The 23,061-nt window shown below is 42.3% G+C and overlaps 1 protein-coding gene across 1 annotated transcript; it reads left to right on the forward strand.

Annotated features, from left to right (window-relative positions):
- Positions 1-1,141: 1,141 nt before the first annotated feature.
- Vgll1 (vestigial like family member 1) lies at positions 1,142-21,738 on the forward strand. Its single transcript, XM_034485536.2, has 5 exons — positions 1,142-1,284; positions 4,794-5,032; positions 17,756-18,181; positions 20,133-20,186; positions 21,447-21,738. Exons 2-5 carry the CDS (start codon positions 4,819-4,821, stop codon positions 21,485-21,487), a joined length of 735 nt encoding a protein of 244 aa, XP_034341427.1. The 5' UTR covers positions 1,142-1,284; positions 4,794-4,818; the 3' UTR covers positions 21,488-21,738.
- Positions 21,739-23,061: the final 1,323 nt, after the last annotated feature.

Here is a 23,061-nt window from a genome sequence, read left to right on the forward strand (position 1 = left end):
AAACATTTTTATTATTAAGTAATTATTTTATTTGTCTAATCCCAAATGTTGCCCCTTCTGGTCCCCCCTGCAGAGTTCTTTCCCCTCCCCTTAGCCTCTGAGAGGGTGCTCCCCAGGTATTCCCCGCACCCAGGGACATCAAGTCCTCTGAAACTTTTAATTCAAAGTAAATCATTCTTTTAAGCCCAACCATTCTTTTAAGTTCCCAACCTTCCTAATGCTGTGACCCTTTAATACAGTTCCTCATGTTGTGGCAACCTCCAACCATAAAATTATTTTTGTTGCTACTTCATAACTGTTATCTTGCTACGGTTATGAATTGTAATGTAGCCATCTGATATGTAAGCTATCCAGTATGCAACTCCCGTGAAAGGGTCCTGTAAGCCACCAAAGGGTCTCCAACCACTGCTCTAAGTTGCCTTGCTGAAGTATTTTGTCACACCCATAAAAAGCTGATTAACACAGGATCAAAGAAGAAATCTGAGGTTTGACACCAAAAGAGGTGCCACGAGCCAGGCAGTGGTGGCACTCGCCTTTAATGCCAGCACTTGGGAGGCAGAGGCAGGCAGATTTCTGAGTTCGAGGCCAGCCTGGTCTACAGAGTGAGTTCCAGGACAGCCGGGACTACACAGAGAAACCCTGTCTTGAAAAAAACAAACAAAAAGGTGCCACGTGCTAAGATAATTAATACTGAAGGTTTTTCAAATGAAGACAGAAGCCCTTTGCTCTGATGTCCTATCGTGTCCTTGTTTGAGCTACTGTAGGTTCAGGGAAGTTTTCACTCCCCCGAACAGCCCATGGAAGGCTGGGACGAGACCAGAATTTCAAGGCCTGGCTCCCAAGGAAAGACAGGGAGGATAGCACACGTGGCACAAAAGTGTTAGAAGGACAATTCCTCAGATTTGATGTGACATCAGTTTGATGGAACCCCCACAACAATGTCTTAGATGTGTCTGATTCTGTGCACAGAGGTTTGGGGCAAAGAATCAGCTTTCTGTAGAAGAGACAATAATGCCACAATGTGCTTTTTAAGGAAAAAGTAAAGAAATGAAAAATAGCCATCTGTTTTCCTCATTCCTGCAGGTGCCCAACCAGGTTGACTCGCTGGAGTACATTTTCTGCATTCTTAATAGATAGCTAGAAGGAAACGCCTTGCACAGCCCCAGCTAGAGGGGTAGAAATTTTCAAAGGGAGGGTATACATCTCCAGCTCCCGCTTCCACGGTTGTTGAGCTACTCCAAAACTGGAGGATTTTGCTGTCTCGGGGAATTGCTAAGAATTAAGGTAGGAGAAACTGGAGACTTGGGAGTGGGAAGAGGGATGGAAATTCATATGGGAGTGAGTCGGAGGTCATGATAGACTGTGCTGAGATTTAATCGGGTCTTGAGGGGGGAGCTTTTGCTCCAATTGATCATTTTGATAAGCGTCGTCACTGGCTCTGTACCCCGACTTAGGAATACTGGCTGTATTCTACAGCAGTGTGGTCAAAGTGTCTGTAGAGTGTCCATGTGGCAGACTCCTGGCTTTGGATCACTTCTGAGATGTTCTACTACAGTAGTTTGTTTGGATAATAGTTCAGGGTCTACTTGAAACACTCTGGGTCAGTCAGCTTTGCAGTCTCTTTTTCTCCCAGGCCAGACTGCCCCTCTCGTTACTCACACAAAGCTCTCATCAGAAGATGAGGCAGTTGAGTTTTTCATAGGGATTAAATCAAATGATAATTCTCAGAAAGTGTATCCCTTTAGAATTGATTTACTCCTCTCTCTCTCTCTCTCTCTCTCTCTCTCTCTCTCTCTCTCTCTCTCGGTTTCACCCCATTGTCCAGGCTTCTCTTTAACTTCTAGGCTCAAATGACCCTCTTGCTCCAGCCTTCTCAGAAAGCTAGAACCACGTGGATAAGTCACAATATCCAGGTTAACTCTCTGGATTTAAATATTAACTGCAATTTCTCCCCAGTGGAGTCAGGTAAAGCCCAGAGAATCTCTTGTAGGCTGGATCCTGAGAAGTAATACTAGCTGAGTGTGTGTTCCTGTGTGCAGAAAGGGAAAGAGGGGCAGCAGTAGAACTCGGGGTCGATTCGGTGTCTCCACTTGCCTGCCTAGCCCTCCAAATGAGCCGGGCTAAAACACAGCCTCTGGGATGCTGATTTCTAGCTCCTTCCTGGTCTGATCATTTGCCATGTGCTTTCTTAGTGAATACCCAGTGAGACAAGAAATGTGGTTGTGGCATGCTGTCCCAAAAAGGCTAGTTCTTTCTGTGTAGCTTCGGGGGAAATTAACAAAGAGATTGCAAGCTGGGTCAAGCCTAAGCCAATCAGGATGGCTGCTGGCGAACTGGAGCCTGAAAAGGACTAAGCAGCACCTGCTGCATCACACAGTTGGAGCCTTCAAGGAAAGCCCAGAAGGAGAAAACTGGAGGTTTTGCATTCCTTGAGAGAATTATATGGCTGCCTTAGTGTCCTGGCTCATGGCCCATCCCCACATTTGATAGATGGGAGACCGAGGCGAGAAGAGGGACAGAGCCTTTTCCACTCATCAGGTAGGGATGAAGGAATAATTGGAAGCAGAGGGAGGCTGGAGTCCAAGAGACTCGAATCTTAATGTCAGCTTTGCCACTATCTAGTTTTATTTTACCCTTTCTAGCATCTACTTTGCTTTTTTTTTTTTAAAAAAAATGGAGGTGTAATGCTTACTTTGAAGGTCAAAGAACTGGAAAAGACACATGAACAGCTTCCGGCAGGAATAGGTGTTTTATAGACTGTAGCTTTAAAATGCTACTGTCTCCACATACTCATTCCTTTATCCTTCCCAACGCATTTTTTTTTGTATTGTCATCTCCATGAATCTGAATATACATCATATTTTTCTCAAGGAATAATTCAGCTATTGTGAACTAGATCTTGAGCGTACTACTTGCTGAGTTCTGACAAGTGTCGACACCACAACCCTCATCAAGACAAAAGTAAGACATGGCCAACACAGGGTGGCACCCATGATTTCTGACCTCTAGCACCATAAATTGTTTGTGCTTGTTTCACGTAAGTGAAACCATATATGTCATCTACTTTATTTGTTCTTTTCACTCAATATGATGAGATTTACCAGAGTTGTGTGTAATGATTGCTTGTTCTACTTTATTGCTGAGTAATATTCCATTGTATGAATCCATCACAGAAAATGTATTTTCCAGGTATGACTGATTCATTTAAGCCATTTCATTTTGGGGGCTATGATGAACACAACTGTCATGAGTGCGTCTGTAGAAATATTCGTGTGTACATGGCTTGGGTAGAAGGATTCTGAAAGGAGAGCCATTTAGAAAGAGCCCCTGAATCTGGCACTCAAGAGGCAGAGACAGGCACAATCCCGAGTTTGAGACCAGCCTGGTTACAAAGTGAGTTCCAGGACAACCTGGGATACAGAGAGAAACTCTGTGTCTTGAAAAATTAGAAACATCCCCCTGCTTTTTGCCAGATTCCTTTCTAATGTCTCCAGCACCATCTAACCATAAAAGAACCATATAAGATTAGGCTGAAGAATTCACACTTCACATCCTTCTAAGAACAATAAGAAGCCTTGAGGAATTTATTGTCCTCCACCTCAAGGTTATGCACTGGGAAAAACCTCAAGCCTTCTGACTCCAAATCTATGGTTTCCTTGCATTTTACTTCCACTATAGGAAATGTCATTCATCGTTTATTGAGCACTTATTTGTTCTCAGACATCAAGAAATTTGTAAGAAAGACTCCATGATGTATGGGATCTCATACATGAGGCAGAGTGGCAATCTATTAATCGTCAGTTTTTTTTTATATATATATTCACAAGATTAGCTACATTAAATTGATCTTTAGCCAGAGCACACAGCAAGTCAGGTTGTGTTTGAAGGTAACCAACAGTCCCAGGTGGGCTATTTCCCTAGTAAAGGGAGCCAGGACCTGGCCTTGATGCAAATAGATACTCTTACTTGGAGGAACTGGCAAGGTTGGCCATGCTACTGTGGATGATGCAGTCCAACTCCTAGGCAGTTCAGCAAACAGGTGGTGAGCAGTGAACGGCATGTAGCCTTTAGCTTTCCACTAATGTGGATGTAATGTACTACCATAGAAGTGGAGTTGTTTGTAAATCTCTTTTTTTGTTATGAATATGTGTGTCTGAAGACCTCAGAGCTGGTGCTGCTGTAATTGCTGGTTTCTAAGATGGAGTGGCTTCTGTGCAGGACAGTCTCATGCACAGGACATTGGGAGGCCCTTTGAAGCTTTCATGTGATTTACTCTCTTGCATGGAAGTGGTCAGACTGGAAAGCAGTGCTGGGTGGCAGTGCTTGGCCAAGCCTTCTAGAAAATCTGCCTGAAGTAGCTCTGGATTGACCTTTCACTTGGGAGGGACTTACTTTTGTTACTTGGTCTCAATGCTCTGTCACCTTCTGTCTCCTAGTTCTTTTATAGTCTAGCTGCTTGACAGTTCCCTTTTTGTAAGAGAAGGCCACTATCAGTGCATGCCTGAGCTTTGAAATGCTGTTTTCTGAACCCTGATTATATTGGGCTTGCTTGTTTTTCAAGAACCCTGTGGCTCCTTGTGGGAGGAGCTGTAGCAAACTGTTTATCCTTAAGAATGGGGGCAACATAGTCAAAGTATGTTATGCACTGAATGAAAATGTCCTTCTGAAACTCATTTGTAAGTGTCAAATTTTTAAAAAAGGGAAAGAAAGGAAGAAATGAATGCCATTTACCCAAACTGTAACTGAGCTACTTGGTAAAATAGGATCAAGGACATTTTTCATTTGGTTGACAGCTATTACTGGTGTCACTCACTGACAATGGAAGAAATGAAGAAGACTGGTGTCCGGATGCCCAAAAGCAGGCAAAAACCAATAAAGACGGAGTGGAACTCCCGGTGTGTCCTTTTCACCTACTTCCAAGGGGACATCAGCAGTGTGGTGGATGAGCACTTCTCCAGAGCTCTGAGTAACCTCAAGAAGCCCCAGGAATTGAGTTCCTCAAGCCACAGGGAAAATGTGATCCTCAAGAATGGTGAGCTTGTTGGGAAGGAGGAAGCTTTCACTGAAAGACCAGTTCTTTGTGGTATTCCAGGTTCTTGGGTATGTGTGTATGGCAAAGGCAAGTCACACTGCCTACTGAGAACCATAACACTTCTTAGACAGATAAGATAAAATTGACAGTCCTTAGTCAAATGAGCCCACCTAGGTCACTGTTTCCATGATTGTCTTAAATGCTGAGTTTTCTGCTCTGCACACAATAACTGTTCTACCCTCCACGAAGAGCTGCTTATCAGTGGTATTATTATTACAATTGGCCTGAGGGCAAGAACACCAAAGCTTCCTTGATAAGATAAAGGATGCCCCAGCCTCCTGCCAGCCAATAGTGGATGGTCTGGCAAGCAAGGGCAAAGCCGGACAGAAGCCCATGGAGGGAGTCTTGCCACATGCCTCTCCCACCCCTCACAAGGTTGGGGGTATCTATTGCTCAAGAGAGCTATGTCACAATGTGTAATTAAAACACTCAGGTTTCTGCGGGGAAGCCATGGATGGACATGGAGCAGGGGCCATAGTATGCCTTTCACAGACCTTAGACACTCTTACCTTCATGGATTCCTTCCTTCACAAAAATTGCAATTTATAATTGCATTTATATAAAAATGAATTTGACTGAGACCAGACTACTTCTTTTTCATCTGTAGAGTATCAATCAGTTTCATAGTCTCTTGGTTTTAAAATAAAAATGTCTGGATTTGTAAAAGTATTCATGGACTCTAGACATTGTGGCCTCTGTATATGATGGGATTAGGCAGTCTGGCTCCTTTTATGTTGTTCTTGACGTGTATTGCAGACTGGGGCCTAAATGTTTTCAGGCCTTCACTATTTCTGTGGCCACACACACATGGCTTGTTTCATAAGAGAATGTATGGATCAGTAAGTGGGGGAGATTTATGCAAAGTAGACATGTGAAGCCCCTGTCTGTAGGCAAGGACATCTATTCAAAGACTCTATCATCCTGACTTTATTCTTCAAAAGTAGATAAGGCATCTGTGTGTACCTGATGTACTAACCTTAGCAGAATTTACCTCTTTTCTAGAAGTTAATTTTCTGGGTAACTGGTGTGATTTTCAGAATCTTGTGGATTAGAATGATGTGGAAGAACATATGGTACTGGATACTCAATCTGGTGTTGTTTCCCAACTACTTCCCACAATTTCTGACTCATGGAACTCACTCAGTAAATGCTGCTTGGGTGAATGGAACTGATTTGGAGCACAGCATAAACACACACTGGACATGTTGCAAAGAAAATGAATTTATTCTGGAGGTGTTGCTAGGTTGACGGAGTACTTGTCTGGCATGCCTGGAGCCTTGAATTTGAGCTTTAGTGCTACATAAAGTAGGTGTGGTGTCACATGCTTATAATCTTAGCATGTGGAACATGGATGCAGGAAGACAAGGAGTTCAAAGCCAGCCCAAGAGTACATGAGGCCTTGTCTCAAAAAGAAGAAAAGATTTATTTTGGTATAGGGTTCTGAGCCAAACGCCTACTTCTTCTACTGTCTTCTTATAGACAGAGTCCCAAGGCAGTGCAATGTGGTGCATCATATAGCAAGGAAGCAGGAAATTATGCATATTATCTGGCTTCTCTCCTCCTTGTCATAAAGCCACGTGCAATACAAATTTTGATATTATTAAGTAATCCCTAATCATCCTCCAAAGAGCCCTCCTGAATTACAAGGGACTAACTACGTTTTGACCCTCTTAATACCTCACAAGAGAGATTAAGATCCAGTGGAAGTTTCAGAGGAGACATGCCACATTGACCCCTTAGACTTAAGGTCACCACAGAAAAGGACTACTTTCAGATGTGTAGACTTAGAAGCAGTTAGCCTGGTGACTACTCCCTCTCTCAGTGCATGTCCCTTCATCTGCCTAGACCTGGGTCGTCAATGCTAAAATTGAAAATTCTCGAGCTCTAAGATGTTTTTGAGCAGTCAGTGAGATAATGGATAGTGGCAATGTGGCATAGTGCCCTGTTTGTAGGGTGGTGCCACACAAGTCTAGCACAATGTTCTGAATGGATATTATGGATAAGATGGCCTTCGTTTAAAACATTAGGGTCAGAGAGCATCAGGCCCCTTCCTATGAGCTTTTATGTTGTATGAAAGCTTTGCTGTGTGGCTGTTCTAGTGTTTTCTGGGCCTTCTGGTCTCATCTTGTCTGGGGAGCTGCAGCCTACTAGGGGAGCTTGGACATAGCCTTGTTTCTTGAGCAAATCAGCTTCCACAGGCCCAAGAGAGGTGGGGGGCTTTCTTCTCCTCTTAGCTTCATGAATATTGCACTTTCCTCATGACAATCTCACGGATCTCCTCCATGTTGTCTCATTTGGTGCTGGGCTAAGAAACTATTGGGATAAGCTGACTGAGCAACTGAAGGAAAGACTGTCTCTCTCAAGGCCTTCCTTATCACAGGAGTCCGGTTTCTACTAAGCTTGGTTGCCTCAAGGGAGGGCCCCATGAAAGAAGTCTAGGCCGGTAGATGTTCTCATTGGTGGTGTTATATGACACACCGCCAGCCTCAGACATGATGGGAATCTATGAAGCAACCTTTCATTACTGACTGCTGTTTAGCGTTCTCTTAACCCCTTCAGGCCAACCTCAGGCAGCCCAGCCTCAGCTCAGCCAGACAGGAGAACAGCCCTTCATTCACAAGCACCCATATGAGATTTGCCCACATTCTAAAGGCACTCTGTCAAGCCAGTTATGCAAGGCCCAAACACAGAGACCTATATGGTAATGCCACCAAATATCCTGGCGTTTTCCCCCAAGTCAGAGTTATTTTTTTTTTAAATTATATGTATATAAATATACAACAACTGTATTTTGGAAAAGAAAATAGCTGAAGAAATCTTCAGGTTATCTCCTCTTTTAGAGGACACTGGGGACTTCAGAGTTAGTACCTGGCGAGGCTTCAATAGATGTGATGTCTTGAGGCAGGGTATGGTTTTGGTGCTCATAGGGCTTATTTTAACCTGTGTTTTCCCTACTTCCCCTCTTCTTAGCACAAGTCCCAAGTACACTACCATATACCTGGTGAACATGCCCAAGGGCTGCTAGGAGAAGATTAGGGGTGCTGAGCTGAACCTGCACAGGTTTCCCACAGATATTTTCAAAGGCTTTCTATCTGCTACTGTTAAGGGGATGGAAAAAAACCACCATGCTTTTCATCTTCTGGGGGGTATCTATGTGAAATACAGTCCTGCTACCTGCTTATGGTCCCTTGAGTAATGCCAAGGTGGTGCCTCCCTTTCCAGTAAGAGAAAGGGTCTGGTACCTATGTATGTCCCTAGCCTCTGTGAGGTACCAGATAGCACACCAAAATAATTGCTTTCCTGTATTCCTCAAAATCGACCACCCAATGGCTTTGATAGGTTTCAAAGATAAGCAGGATGAGTGTAGTGCACACACCTAAAACCCCAGCACCTGGGAGACTGAGGAAGAATGACTGTGAGTTTGAGGCCTGTGTAGACTCTGTGGGAGAAAATTTCTTTCTTTCTTTTTTTTTTTTTAAGGCAAGCAACCCAGATCCACAGTGCTTACCCGAGTGTGTGTGTGTTCAATCATGTAAAGGCCCTTTGCTGGAATACTGTATTGTATCTTTACACTAACCCTATTGATTCCTGTGCCCATATTTCTGGCGAGGAAACTGAGGTGCATAGTCTGGACACCTGTCAATCTTACCACAAAGGTAAGAGTTGCTGTACAGTGCTTGCTGTCAGCCATCCAACTGAAGGTACCAACACATGTTTTGCATCAGGTCTCTTTCAGTTAGAAAAACAAACCTGGAGACTAGGTGTCCTGAGCAGTGACTAAGAAGGAGAACATAGATCTAAGCAGGCCTCCTCACTGTCTCAGAACAGAACTGTCTTTTTAAGCTAATCATCCAATCATGGTATGATTTTGTCAGTAGTTCAAATAGCATGCATTTTTGTTGGGGGCGAATAATATCTGGAGGGACAGCAGCCACATGGATAAAGAGCACGAAGCCAACACATGTAGACTTTAGTGGCCAAAAGTAGTTGGACTTTCCTGTTGTAAGGTGTATGTGCATGTGTGTGTGTGTGTGCATCTATGTATGTGTGTGTGTGTGTGTGTGTGCTTCTGTGATTTAAAGGAAGTACCTTGCTATATGGAGTGATAATGCTCTAGTTCTAAAGACAATAAAAGAGAAAGAAGAAGGAAAGAAGAGGAGAGGGATGGGGAGGAAAGAAGGAGGAAGAAAAGAAAGAGTCAGAGGAAAGGCAATCAATCAATTATACACTCATCTTCACAGCATGACTCATATTTTGGATATCTGCAAGTCTAGTCATTTTTAAATGTTTTTGGATTTAAAAATTATTTAGCTCGATGTAGTGAGGTTTGCCTTTAGTCCCAGATACTCAAGAAGCAGAGGCAGGAGGATTGTTTGAGACTAGTTCAGGGCCAATGTGGGAATAATAGTGAGATTGTATTTAAAAAACTGATTTTCTTTACCTTGAAAATAATATTCTCATTTTGAAAATTTAGAAAACACAAATGCATACACTTCAATTTTTATGCAGCACCACTTTGCATATAATAGGTTGTAATCTGTATTTTATTTGACAAGCAGAATGATACATCTTTGTTACATAATCTATGACTTTATTTTATAGTTCAAGAACATCACTATTTAGATAGATGACATATATTAATTTTGTAACATCTAGATTATTGCTAACCTTCGATAGAGTATTCACATCACTTTAAGCATCCTTGCAGCTAAGTTTTTCCTTGTATCTTTGATCTTTTTTTTTTTAAAACTGTTAGTGGTGGAATAACCAAGGCTGTAGTTTGGTTACACACTGAATATGTCCCCACGAAAGTTTCACTGTGCTGATGTGAGAGACAGAAAGATTTTTTTTTTCCATATTCAAGGGGAGGGGGCGTGGGCAGCTCTTTTTGTTTGTTTGTTTTATTGGGTATTTTATTTACATTTCAGATGTTATCCCCTTGCCCCATTTCTCCCGCCCCCCACCCAGGAACCCCCTATCCCACCCCCTCCTCCTGCTTCTATGAGGATGTGCTCCCACACACCCCCACTCCCACCTCTCCACCCTCGAATTTCCCCCACACTCGGTGTCCAGCCTTCATGGGGCCAAGAATCTCCTCTCCCACCTATGCCCGACACTGCCATCCTCCACTACATATACAGCTGGAGTCATGGGTCCCTCCCTATGTGCTCCCAGGCTGGTGGTTTAGACCCTGGGGAGCTCTGGTTGGTTGGTCTTGTTGCTCTCTTCATAGGGCCACAAACCCTTTCAGCTCCTTCAGTCTTCTCTCTAACTCCTCCACTGGGAACCCCTTGATCAGATCAGTGGTTAGCTGTGAACATCTGCTTCTGAATATGTCAGACTCTGGCAGACCTCTAAGGAGACACCTATATCAGGCTCCTGTTAGCATGCACTTCCTGACATCCACATCAGCTTCTACCTTTGGTGACTGCACATGGGATGTATACTCAGGTGGAATGGTCTCCAGACAGCCCTTCCTTTAGTTTCTGTCCCACACTTTGTCTCCATATTTGCTTCCTTGAGTATTTTGTTATTCCTTCTAAGTAGGACCGAGGCACCCACACTTGGTCTTCCTTCTTCATGAGCTTCATGTGGTCTGCTATAGGGATATTTTTGTGTGTGTGTGTGTGTGGAGAAATTTTTAAAAATTTTTTATTGGATATTTTATTTACATTTCAGATATTATCCCCTTACCCCATCTCCTCCCCTGCCCATGAATATCCTGTCCCATCACCCCTCCTCCTGCTTCTATGAGGATGTGCCCCCACCCCCACCTTCCCACCCTCGAATTGCCCCACACTCAGCATCCAGCCTTCATGGGACCAAGGATCTCCTCTCCCACCTATGCCCAACAAGGCCATCCTCCCCTACATATACAGCTGGAGCCATGGGTTTCTCCCTATGAGGACAACATGTAGAAGGATGTAAATCAATCCATTCTCCTCTCCTTGTACAAAGCTCAAGTCCAAGTGGATAAAAGACCTTCACATAAAACCAGATACACTGAAACTAATAGAAGGGAAGGTGGGGAAGAACCTTGGATACTTGGGCACAGGGGAAACGTTCCTGAACAGAACACCAATGGCTTATGCTCTAAGATCAAGAATTGACAAATGGGACCTCATCAAATTGCAAAGCTTCTGTAAGGCAAAGGACACTGTCAATAGGACAAAATGGCAACTAAAAGATTGGGAAAAGATCTTTACCAACCCTACATCTGATAGAGGGCTAATATCCAAAATATACAAAGAATCCAAGAAATTAGACTCCATACAATCAAATAACCCTGTGAAAAATGAGGAACTGATCTCAACAAAGAATTCTCAACTAAGGAAACACGAATGGCCGAGAAGCACCTTAAGAAATGCTCAACATCCTTAGTCATCAGGGAAATGCAAATCAAAACAACCCTGAGATTCCACCTCACACCAGTCAGAATGGCTAAGATCAAAAACTCAGGTGATAGTAGATGCTGGCAAGGATGAGGAGAAAGAGGAACACTCCTCCATTGCTGGTGGGATTGCAAGCTGGTACAACCATTCTGAAAATCAGTTTGGTGGTCCCTCAGAAAATTGGACATAGCATTACCTGAGGACCCAGCTATACCACTCCTGGGCATATACCCAGAAGATGCTCCAACATAGAACAAGGACATATGCTCCACTATGTTCATAGCAGCCTTATTTATAATAGTCAGAAGCTGGAAAGAACCCAGATGTCCTTCAAGAGAGGAATGGATACAGAAAATGTGGTACATTTACACAATTTACACTCAGCTGTTAAAAACAATGAATTTGAGAAATTCTTAGGTAAATGGATGGAACAGAAAGATCTTTAAGAGGTGGGTTGCTTCTTTCAGAAAGGATTAAAGTAGTTCTGAGATTCTGTGTGAATTCTCAATTCTCAAGACAGTGAGTTGGTATAAACGAATAAGCCTGACCCCTGAAGTGCTCCCTGGCTTCCTGTCCCCCATGTGATCAGTCCTGTATACACTGCTGAAATGAGACCATTCCCTAGGGCATCAGTGCTGATATTTGAATAATCTACCTACCCCTGCCAAACTAGGAGCTAAAGAAACTTGTTTCTTTGCAGATTACCCAGCCTCAAGTTTCTTGTAACAGTAGCCAAAATGCCATGTCAAGAGGTTGTACAAGTTGTAAAGGTGGTGCTTGTGTGTACATGTGCATGTGTATAAAAACTGCTCACCAGGGATGTTATGCCAATCTGTCATTCCTTCATCTTCAATTATGTATGAATGTGCCAAGTTCCCTGCTAACCTAAAAATAGTTCAGTGAGGAGGGGTGTGTGTTGTGTATGTGTTTGTATATGCATGCATAAATTTATGAGTGTATGTACATGTTTGAAATTATATATATGCATATTCATATGCTCTAATAATTGTAACTGAGTATATGTGTGTGTATTCATTGGAATATGTAGTAAGAACCTGCTATATGCCAGGCATGGTGAGAATTTCCAGGGATATCATGGTGAAGAAGAGAAATAAGCTAACCCCATACACACTGGGTAGTAGGAAGGAACATTCAGGAATGAATGAATGAATGAATGAATGAATGATCTGACTACTTCTGTGAATGAAACAAGCAGGTTATAGCCATAGAGAATAACAGGATAAACTCTAGATTCAAGATTTATATTTCTGAGAGGATGATGTTAGAGTTTATGTGTCTAGAAAGTAGTCCAGATTACGAGGTCTGGGTTTGCATCCAAGCACTGAGGCAGGTTCATTCCCTGATGTAAATGGAAACTTTACAGTACAAGAAAGGTCTTCTAGTAGGTTCTAGAGGTTGCAAAAGTTTGCATGGGTGGGGATGCTGGTGTCTCTGGATGTTCTTGGGAGGAGGGAAGAGTGGCTACCACCTTAATTTAAATAGTGAGAAGTGAAGAGTAGGATTTCTGACATTCTGGACATTCCTGATCTTAGGATCAACGAGCCTCAGGAACGCTAAAGGCAAAGTCTAGATGCTTACAGTTGGAGTATATGGGGTGGAAGCCATCTATGTTCTTACTGAAATAAAAATCCCTGAATCCAAGTGTTCAAGTGCTCTCCAGCCATTCATGTCTTTTTGGATTTGAGAAAGTACCACTTAGGCCGTCTTGCACATGCACCAAGAGGGAATTAAGAGGGTCAGACTGTTGCTACAACAGCAACCTTGAGACTGTCTAAGACATAGTTTAAGGTTCCACCCTACGCCCACAGATGGTCATTGCTGCAGGTATAGTTACCCAAGAAGCCTGAGAAAAGCAGCACACCCAGTGCAGGGTCTCCACTCTATGGGCCACAAGCATCCAAGCCTGGTCTAGAAAAAGTGGACTTTCAGGCCACACACAACCACTGGGGTGGTATGACTTCAGAGTTGCAACCTCATGTGACACCTTACACTCTTACATCAAAACTGTACCACGGTGCACCAACTCACTAAGTACATGGGACACTGGACAATGTATACTACATAATTCCCTTTAACCAGAAGAAAAACAGTTAGTAGAAATATTCAGAACCCACTGTGGGTGTACTTTTCACCTCTCAGATGTCCAGTGTGTACCTGAAGCATATGTATGAGATCTGTAAAGCCAGTCCAGACAAAAGCTGCCCAGTTGTCAGAGGCTAAGCTATGTTTATAATTTGTGCTTAGGACATTCAGTACTCCCATTAAATATGAAACATGGGCACTGATTATATGAAATCAGCTTAATCATTCTGTTCCAGGGCACAGAGTGCCCTGAGACGCTAGTAGCTAGAAATATCAACTTTCGAAAGTAACATTTATCCCTAGGAATATAGCCCAATATGTTTCCCTGTCTTCAATTTCATTAAAAGAGCCTACTATGGCCATTGCTCCTTATGAGAGATGTGAGGTGTTGAGCTGAGTGCCTGTGCCATGTGTGATCTAGCTTCTTTTACGTTTACTATCTGCATTCCAGGCAGTATTACCACGGGAGGGGACACTCTAGCAACACTGCATCAGCCTCTAAGATGGTTTTTCATTTTATACAAAATCCAGTCAAACTGAAAATTTAGAATTGAAAGAGGTGCCTATGGAGGGAAAGGGAAGCAGTATCTCATGTTAACCAATTCTTCTTTGTCATCTTCTTTGTCACACTCCTTGCCCACTTCTCCATTATCTTAGGTAGATGAGAGACTCTAGGCTTTCAGCAGCATCTTTACCTCCAACCCGGCAGAAATCTTTCCCTCCAGCCTCTTGCTTGAGTGGCTGCTGACAGTGGAGAAACTATCCATTCATGTTCTTTGCTATGGTAGACATTTGATATCTCAAGTCAGCTGATACCCCAGGTGCAATTAGAATCAGGACTCAAGGAGATCCCGTCCCCATTAGTCAGCGCACATGAACTTGACAAGTAGAAATGGTATTGCCTGTTGACCCCAGCCATTCTGTTGTTATAGGATGAGGACCAAACAACTACTTTCCTACTGAGCATTCATTGCTCCTGCTCAATTTCCTACAAGCCCAATATAGTTAGCTACTATGGCCCAGTCTCTTAACCATGTTCATGTCTAGGGTTAAGTTTTAATTCCTAGGGTTGTGGGAAAGACCAATACAGGTAAGTACTAGTTTATACCATTCTGTGGAGTCCTCCCATTTGCTGTATTTCAAATATCAGCTGTGAAATGGAGCTGAACATTAGAAGCAATTCAACACAATCAAACAAGTAATTACAAAAGATTACTTAAGCGGCCATTGGTTTACCTGGCAGCAAAGATGCATGTGCAAAGCTGTCTACTGAGATGTCAGTAACGAATTAAAAATGTAAACAATTAGACTGCCCACAAATGGAATACTTGTTACTCCATTACTGCTGTGTGATAAAACAGTATACAGCCATTTAAAAGCTACTGTTTGTATTAGCTGTGTGCTGGGTTCCTCTCAAATAACTTGATACTGTTAAAGACTTCTTTAGTAAAAAAAACTCAAATCCAACTGATTCCTTAAGCAAAAGGGAATTATCCTGACCAAAATAAAATGATGTGCATTCTGTATCTCACTCTGAAATGGGATGCCCTTCCATGTTGTCTTGTTCTAAATCATGTTGTAAATTTCTGTAGCCATTCTGGATTCAGTCAAAATAACAAATGCTTATATTTTCACCTTATTTTTTCTTGACTTAAGCTTGTGCATAAATCTTTTGAAAGGAAGTGGTGACATTCAAATTAGTAACTTGGAAAAAAGCTCGTGTTTGGCTCTATTCATTGCCGTGACAGGATGTTTGTTTTCTTTGTTTCATGAGACAGTGCTTACACTGTAGCCCAGAATTCTCTTAGATTTGCCATGTAGCTCAGGCCTGTCTTGAACTTAAGCCAACCTTCCTGCCTCAGTTTCCTATCATGAAATTTAGGCATGTGCCACTATGCTCAATGATATTCTTTATGTTTTAATTAAGCAAAATCAGTCTGAAGAATTATATAAACAAATATAGAGGGGAAGTAGCTATTTATGGACATTGTGGTTAGTGTGGGTTTTACAAAACATTTTCTGTTTACTTCAAGTCAAAAAATATACCTTGGGGCTGGTGGGATTGCTCAGTGGGTAAAACCACTTGCTGAGCAGGTCTGATGACTTCAGCTCAATCCCTGGGACCCATCAGGGAAGGAAAAACCTAACTCCTGAAAGTTATTTTTCTTTTTTTCAGTTTTTATATTTTTTAAATTTTTATTAAATATTTTATTTACATTTCAGATGTTATCCCCTTATCCCATCCCCCCCCCCAGAACCTCCTATCCCATCCCCTTTCCCCAGCTTCTATTAGGATGTGACCCCACCCACCCCCACTCCCACCTCTCCACCCTTGAATTCCCCCACACTCGGTGTCCAGCCTTCATGGGACCAAGGATCTCCTCTCCTGCCTATGCTGCACAAGGCCTTCCTCCACTACATATACAGCTGGAGCCACAGGTCCCTCCCTCTGAGCTCCCAGGCTGGTGGTTTAGACCCTGGGAGCTCTGGTTGGTTGGTATTGTTGCTCTCCTCATGGGGCCACAAACCCTTTCAGCTCCTTCAGCTCCTTCTCTCTCACTCCTCCATTGGGAACCCCATGATCAGTTCAATGGTTAGCTGTGAGCATCTGCCTCTGAATATGTCAGACTCTGGCAGACCTCTAAGGAGACAGCTATATCAGGCTCCTGTTAGCATGTACTTCCTGGTATCCACATCAGCTTCTACCTTTGGTGACTGCACATGGGATGGATACTCAGGTGGAATGGTCTCCAGATGGCCCCCTCCTTCAGTTTCTGTCCCACACTTTGTCTCCATATTTGCTCCCTTGAGTATTTTGTTACTCCTTCTAAGTAGGACTGAGGCACCCACACTTGTTCTTCCTTCTTTATGATCTTCATCTAGTCTGTGAGTTGAATCTTGGGTATTGCCAGCTTCTGGGCTAATATCCAATTATCAGTTAGTGAATACCATGTGTGTTCTTTTGTGATTGGGTTACCTCACTCAGGATGATATTTTCTAGTTTCATCCATTTGCCTAAGAATTTCATGAATTCATTCTTTTTAAATAGCTGAGTAATATTCCATTGTGTAAATGTACCACATTTTTTGTATCCATTCCTCTCTTGAAGGACATCTGAGTTCTTTCCAGCTTCTGACTATTATAAATAAGGCTGCTATGAACATAGTGGAACATATGTCTCTGTTATATGTTGGAGCATCTTCTGGGTATATGCCCAGGAGTGGTATAGCTGGGTACTCAGGTAATGCTATGTCCAATTTTCTGAGGGACCACCAGACTGATTTTCAGAGTGGTTGTACCAGCTTGCAATCCCACCAGCAATGGAGGAGTGTTCCTCTTTCTTCACATCCTTGCCAGCATCTACTATCACCTGAGTTTTTGATCTTAGCCATTCTGACTGGTGTGAGGTGGAATCTCAGGGTTGTTTTGATTTGCATTTCCCTGATGACTAAGGATGTTGAGCATTTCTTAAGGTGCTTCTCGGCCATTCGTGTTTCCTTAGTTGAGAATTCTTTGTTGAGATCAGTTCCTCATTTTTCACAGGGTTATTTGATTGTATGGAGTCTAATTTCTTGGATTCTTTGTATATTTTGGATATTAGCCCTCTATCAGATGTAGGGTTGGTAAAGATCTTTTCCCAATCTTTTAGTTGCCATTTTGTCCTATTGACAGTGTCCTTTGCCTTACAGAAGCTTTGCAATTTGATGAGGTCCCATTTGTCAATTCTTGATCTTAGAGCATAAGCCATTGGTGTTCTGTTCAGGAACTTTCCCCCTGTGCCCAAGTATCCAAGGTTCTTCCCCACCTTCTCTTCTATTAGTTTCAGTGTATCTGGTTTTATGTGAAGGTCTTTTATCCACTTGGACTTGAGCTTTGTACAAGGAGATAAGAATGGATGGATTTGTATTCTTCTACATGCTGACCTCCAGCACCATTTGTTGAAAATCCTGTCCTTTCTTCCACTGGACAGTTTTAGTTATTTTTCTGACCTTTACTATGGCCATTCTCCTGCCCTTATACATACTTCTTTCTCATACACAAATAATAAAAATAAATTATATATATTCATGTATATATAATATATATTATACATTAATGAGAAATAATCAATTACTTCTATATTTAACATTTGAGAAACTGTTTAACATAATGTTTAAATCTTTTCCAGATAGCAGCATGCCCCCGAATCAGTGGCGTCTCTCTTCTTCGACAAAGCCACAGCCAGAAGCATCTCCTGCAAATGGAGCCAGTAGCAGCAGCATGGATGGATATGGTCCTAAGGCTATGGACCAGCACTCGCTGTCCATGCCCAAGCTGCCCAAGCTTCCCTCTGCACATCCTCAGGAGCTATGGCAACTCTCCTCCCTAGCAAGGCCAGACTTCCTAGAGCCTGCCTACTTCTGTGTCTTTCCTGACAGGCATCTGGCTTCAGAGGTCTACCCTGATGGGAGACGTGGGTCCCTTCAACATTTAGTCCAGCAGGATAGAAACCAAAGCCATCCTTTGGAACCTGCTGCCGGGGAGAGCTGCAGCCCTGCCAAGAGAGCTGGAAGCACAGGATCACTCATGAACCTGCCTCCCAACTCAGGCCACTGTAAGAAAATGCTTAAGAGACACTTGCAAGGTTACTGTGATTGACAGTGACTTGGCATGACATTAGGGGCTATGACTAATTGCTGCCACTCTGGACATAGATAAGGCTGCTGCCAAGGGGAATTATTTTATTTAAAACTTGCATATATTTTTACTAGGCCACACTCACATACACAGTTTAATGGCTAAAGTAGTATGTGGAGAGAGCTAGACAGGCAGAGTTGGCCTGAAATAATCTCCCCAATCTGTTGACTTGGCTTTGTCCTAGAAAAAAAAATGATGGGCTCATGCCTAAAATCATAGAGTCTCATTTACCTCCATTCCACTAAATAATCTATTTGCAAAACAGAGCTCTGTGACGTACCTACAGGCTCAAACTGTGTTCTCCAAACAGGTTGACAACTTGCAATGGTGCCAGACTCCTGGGCAAAAACAAGGGCAATCTATACCAACCATCTGCGCTACGCATTAAAATTCAAAGCAACTGACGAGGCAGCCCCATAGCTGCCTGCACCTCCAACAGTGTCTGGTTGTCTGTGACGCTCTCCTGGGCCTTGGGCTCATCCCGCTTGCTTTCCTTTGGGTTTCTGTACCCTGATCATTTCCTCTCCCCCACACAAAAACACGTCCTCTAGGCTTGTTCACATTTTCTTCACTCACTCACCCAACATGTTTCCACTCAACAGTTGCTAGACTCAAAATACTCTTCAGAGAACAAGAGTCCCTTCTTTGTTGTTGTTGTTTATTTGTTTCTTTTAAAGAAGAGATGGAGGAGAATTGAGTGCACTATACTTTCACCAAAATAGCAATGTACTCTTGCACTCTGCCAGAAGATTTTCCTTTCTTGTGAAGTGATATATATGTTTATATGTATTACATATGTGTGTATGTATATACATATCATAACACATACATATATTTATAACACACTCTCATGAAAACAAGTCTGCGTCCTCTAACATTCTGTACCCTGTGTGAATTATGTTCTTTCACAACCTTATAATCAGGCATGTGGTTTTATGCCTGAAGGAAATCACTGGATGTTCTGTTTGCTGTGATTGAGCATACAGCCCATAAAGGACCAATTCAACATAGCCTACAAAGTCTGACGCTATGTCCCATGTTGAAAACGAATTTCCTATTAAAATGGAACTTTACTATTTCCATAGTTTGATTATATAGAGAAGAAATGGTATGCTTAGAAAACTGCTAAAAATTTATATTCCTGTCTTCATTTTTAAAAATCTGGATTTGGGAGGAAAATAAGACCAACTGTGTGCATGTGTGTCTCTGTATGTATGTATATATATATATATATATATATATATATATATATATATATCCATCTCTATTTCTATCTCTATCTCTATCTATCTATATATATGTAGGTATATATGTGTATATATATAAAACTGTGTGTATGTATATATATACATGTATATACATGTATATACATATATACGCATATGCATGCATACACAAAGCAGAACCCTGCTTCAACAGTTGCTTAAAAAACAGATGGCTCAAAGCAGCATTTTCCAAACATAACAGTTCTATACAATTCCAATTTAATTCAGCAATTCTTTAGTGAGCATCTATTATAAGTGAGGCACATCAGGGACAAAGGATGCTGCAGGCATTGTGTATTCCCAAGACTGTGACACACATTCACATACAAATGTTTATTATTGAAGTCTCATCTGGAGAAGCTCTTCACATTCTCCTACCAATGCTGATGTCCCTTGCATTCAAGCTAGAGACCCTTCACTGGCTCTTCCTGGGATATGGGAGAAGCTTGATGTGCAGACTTCTGTTTCTCAGAATTTGATAAGAGAAATCATATTTTTTGTCCATAAAGTGAGGGCCAGGCAATCTGGGATCCCTGGGGTGCTACAGGCTTCTAGCCTAGCCTGAGGCCTTATTGCCATTCATGTTTTCATTTTCTTTTCTAGACAAGAAGAAAATCTATGGTCATGGACCCGCCACCACCAGTCTTGATAATGAAAGTAGGTATAGGGTTCAGACCTTCACAGGGTAGCTCTGTGCCTTGGAAACAAATGTGAAAAGTGTGTACTGTAGCAGCCAGCATCTCCAACAGCTTACAAGAGCCTTGTTTCTACCCTTAGCTTTTCATAGATAGCATTGGTTTGCTCTCAGTTTCAAAGAGTCCACATTTGCACTGTATATTTTGCAAAAATTTCTGGAACAATTCTCTCATTTTGCCAGAGAAGCAACTCTACTGAATTCTTTCATCTGAGCCCGACTCAGTCAAGGTGACTTGGTAAGATGAATGAATCCATGAGGATTAGCTGTTCCAGATGGTCAGCTCTCAGCCACCGGGGGACTGATTCTGCAGTCAGGGAAAATGTGTCCAAGGCCGAAGGGCAGGACCCTGGGCTCTACGCTGAATTTGAAATTGGGAGCTTCAAAATGAGGACAGGTTGGGTAGAAATGGTAGAGTTTCACAGCCTAAGTTCAAGGTTCCAATTTCAGCTCTGATATTTACTAGTCTCAGAAACTCGCTCACAGTTTTTGAACTTCCCAGTTCCTTAGTTGCTTCATTTATAAGACAAGCATAAAACAGTGACCACACATGGAGGGTCTGTGGGAATTTAATGAAATAATGTGTGTAAATGCTTAGAATAATACTTAGCTATATTTGGCCATTGAAACAGTACAAAGTGGCTCTGGAGTACAGCTTAGTGGTAGATTGTGTGTGTGTGTGTGTATTCATGGTATTTTAAGTTACATCAGTCACATGATACAATTTCAATAAGTTTGAAGATTAATCAAAAGTCAAAATTAAGTCAAGTTTAAAATTAAATAAAAATCATAAATACTAGGTGGAATAGTGCCCCTTAAAGGATTTTCTTTTGCAAATGATATCATAAGGTGGTTTATGGAGTATCTCATTTAGACTTAAAGATGCAGTTCAAATCCAGGCCATGGACAATCTGGCTCAAGTAAGCATAGTGGGATTTTGTTTCTTGTTTGTTTTTGGAGGTCCCACACATTGCATTTAATCAGGCAAAAGAACTGTGAAGAAAGTATGATAAAAAACACAATTGACATTATCTGCCAGTGATATGATCCTATGCTAGAACCTATGGAAGTAGTTATTATTAATATATAATTATTCAATAATTATTCAATATAAGTGAAGTAAAGCTCAGACAGGCTAAGGTGCTGATGAGCCAGGCCTCTAACTTGGGCTCTCTTGATTCTAAAACTAGCTTCTTTACCATCACACTTACCCTGTTTTCCAGGAAGCCAGTCTCCAGAGAGAAGAGATAACCACTCTTATTAGCCTCAGTTGGGCGAAGAGAATTTATGTGTGTGTGTGTGCACAGCCTGATCCTGTGTTTCTACCGTGGATCCAGAATTCCTAGAGGCATCACTGTCCCTTTCTGTCCCTGCTGCTAAGAAACACCAAACCAGGCAAAGTTGCTGCTCTTTTACATCATGCTGTGGTTTTTCTTAGCAACTGTGCCTGATGGTGGGAGTTTTCAAACATAAGCAAATACCCAGCTTACAAAATGTGGAATGCACAGAAACCTGCCTGCTGTCCATTGTTCTGTCTCATTGTGTGTGCTGTCCTGTTCCTTAGATGCTATGAGCCCTCAGCATTGTCCTTTGAACCAAGATGGAGCCCATGGGATTTTATGAGGCTATTCTGCTTTTCTGACTGAATTGCAGAACCAAGATCAGCCCAAAGTGTTACAGCTCAAATTGGACTGCAGTCAACCCCACTCCTGCCTCAGAGAAAGGCCAAATAAAAATGGTGTGTAAAAGGTTGCCCTCACCCATGTAGAACTGGTTGAGTCTGCAGACTCCCTCCATCTCCAATGTCTAGACTCTAGAGAGAAGCTGGAAAGTCTCCACAGGGACCTGTCCAATGAAATATTTTGCTTAGAAAATTCAGTTCCAGAGAACTGATTCGAATGATTATAGTTGAGAAATCTGAGATGGAAATTGAACAAGTGCCTTGTTCCAGCATGGAGCAGAACTTATTCTAGAAGATTCAGGGCATTTCTTGGTTAGATTTTCAGGAGTTTCTGTCACCCCTTGCTCTGTTGATGAGAAGCCCAACAAACATGCACAGAGCATGCCTGTTCATCTCATAGCTCAGAGAGCTAGCAGGAACTGTGCGATGGCCACTTTCTTTTAAGCACCAAACTGTTGGGCTCATCCATGCAGATACCCACAGTAAGTTTTGCTAAGTTGGAGGAACAAGGTGAGGTTTGCTTCATCTTCAAAGTTTCGTAGACAGCATCATGTCTGTATGGTCTGGGTACTTGCCACATGACACCCCCGCCTCTGCCGCCTCTGGAAGCCTCTGACATCAGTGTTCCACATTTATGCCATACCTGCTCTGACTTAAAAGCCCGAAGAGTGAAGAATAATAAACCTATGCTTTTTTAAAAGATGCTGCTAGTCTGATTCTAAAGATTTTTTTTTGTCTTGAGTTGATTTTTCGCATCCACAATCTCATTTAAGCTTCCTATAAACCTGGAGACTGCCATGATCACTCAGCTGCAAAATCCTAAAACTTAACCTTGAAGAAAAGTGCAAGCAGCCACCAATGTCTGATTTCAGTGAAGAGGTTGGGGAGAACTACTATCAGGAGACTCCATGCTTCTCCTTGTCCTGATTGACTGCTATTTAATCTCTGATTTCCACTTCTAGACCTGTCCTGTTCCTCCCACCTGACTCCAGCCTTTGCCAATTCACTTTGCCATTTCACTTTTCCAGTGGTAGGATGTGCCTGCCATCCTACCCTCTCACAAAATGTAGAGCATTCTTTACACACACGGGGGTAGCTGGGCCCCTTGAACTGAGTGTGGCTTCACCTGCTTTTTCATTGATAGTTCGGTGGAGTGG

This window comes from Arvicanthis niloticus, chromosome X (assembly GCF_011762505.2).
Source record: "Arvicanthis niloticus isolate mArvNil1 chromosome X, mArvNil1.pat.X, whole genome shotgun sequence".
NCBI lineage: Eukaryota > Metazoa > Chordata > Mammalia > Rodentia > Muridae > Arvicanthis > Arvicanthis niloticus.

Excerpts from the sequence above, each read along its gene's own strand:
- Vgll1 (XM_034485536.2), top strand. The coding sequence starts at position 4,819 with ATGGAAGAAATGAAGAAGACTGGTGTCCGGATGCCCAAAAGCAGGCAA. Across the intron at positions 5,033-17,755 it reads AAATGTGATCCTCAAGAATG|ATAGCAGCATGCCCCCGAAT; the intron begins GTGAGCTTGTTG and ends AATCTTTTCCAG. Across the intron at positions 20,187-21,446 it reads CACCAGTCTTGATAATGAAA|GAAGCCAGTCTCCAGAGAGA; the intron begins GTAGGTATAGGG and ends CCTGTTTTCCAG.